The sequence below is a fragment of the Chinchilla lanigera genome, unplaced genomic scaffold, assembly GCF_000276665.1.
Source record: "Chinchilla lanigera isolate Chin_1 unplaced genomic scaffold, ChiLan1.0 scaffold00055, whole genome shotgun sequence".
Classification (NCBI taxonomy): domain Eukaryota; kingdom Metazoa; phylum Chordata; class Mammalia; order Rodentia; family Chinchillidae; genus Chinchilla; species Chinchilla lanigera.
Window position 1 is genome coordinate 7364076 of NW_004955456.1, and position 504 is coordinate 7364579.

The 504-nt window shown below is 66.3% G+C and overlaps 1 protein-coding gene across 1 annotated transcript in view; it reads left to right on the forward strand.

Annotated features, from left to right (window-relative positions):
• Positions 1–253: 253 nt before the first annotated feature.
• LOC102016130 (histone H2A.V) overlaps positions 254–504 on the forward strand; it is a 10458-nt gene continuing 10207 nt past the window's right edge. Inside the window, exon 1 of the mRNA XM_005396652.2 lies at positions 254–356. Coding sequence (XP_005396709.1) covers positions 339–356 — 18 coding nt within the window. The 5' untranslated portion in view covers positions 254–338. The remainder of the gene's footprint in view (positions 357–504) is intronic.

Consider the following 504-nt stretch of genomic DNA (forward strand, 5'->3'; position numbering starts at 1 on the left):
GACGAGCGCTTCCACCCCAAACAAGTCACCAACGCCGAGATTGGGCGGGAAAGCCACAGCCGCCTGAAATCGCTCCACCGCATTGGTTAATCCCGCTATCCTCCCCAATGTCCCACCTCCGTTGCTCGCGGGCGATGTTTTCATTGGCCCTCGTACGCCCCATTGGTCAGTTCTCCTGTTCGTCAGGCTCGGCGCGTGGAGAGGAGCGGAGAGCGCGTCAGTGTTGGGGCTGGAAACCCCGCCTCCGCGGGCCGTGTGCAAAAACAAACAGCCGTTAGAGCGGAGGTGCCGGGGGGCGGAGTTCTAGCTAGAAGAAGGCGCACCATTGGGCAGCCGCAATGGTTCAAATGAGCAAGGTGAGCAGCCATTGGTCCCGGCAGCGCGAGGCGGGCCCGGGGTATTGTCCGGCTCCCGCGGCGGCTGTCGGTGCTGCGAGAGCGGCTGCGGCGGTGCGGGCGGCAGCGGGCGGCGAAGCGGCCGAGCGGGGGCAGAGTCGGCCGAGAC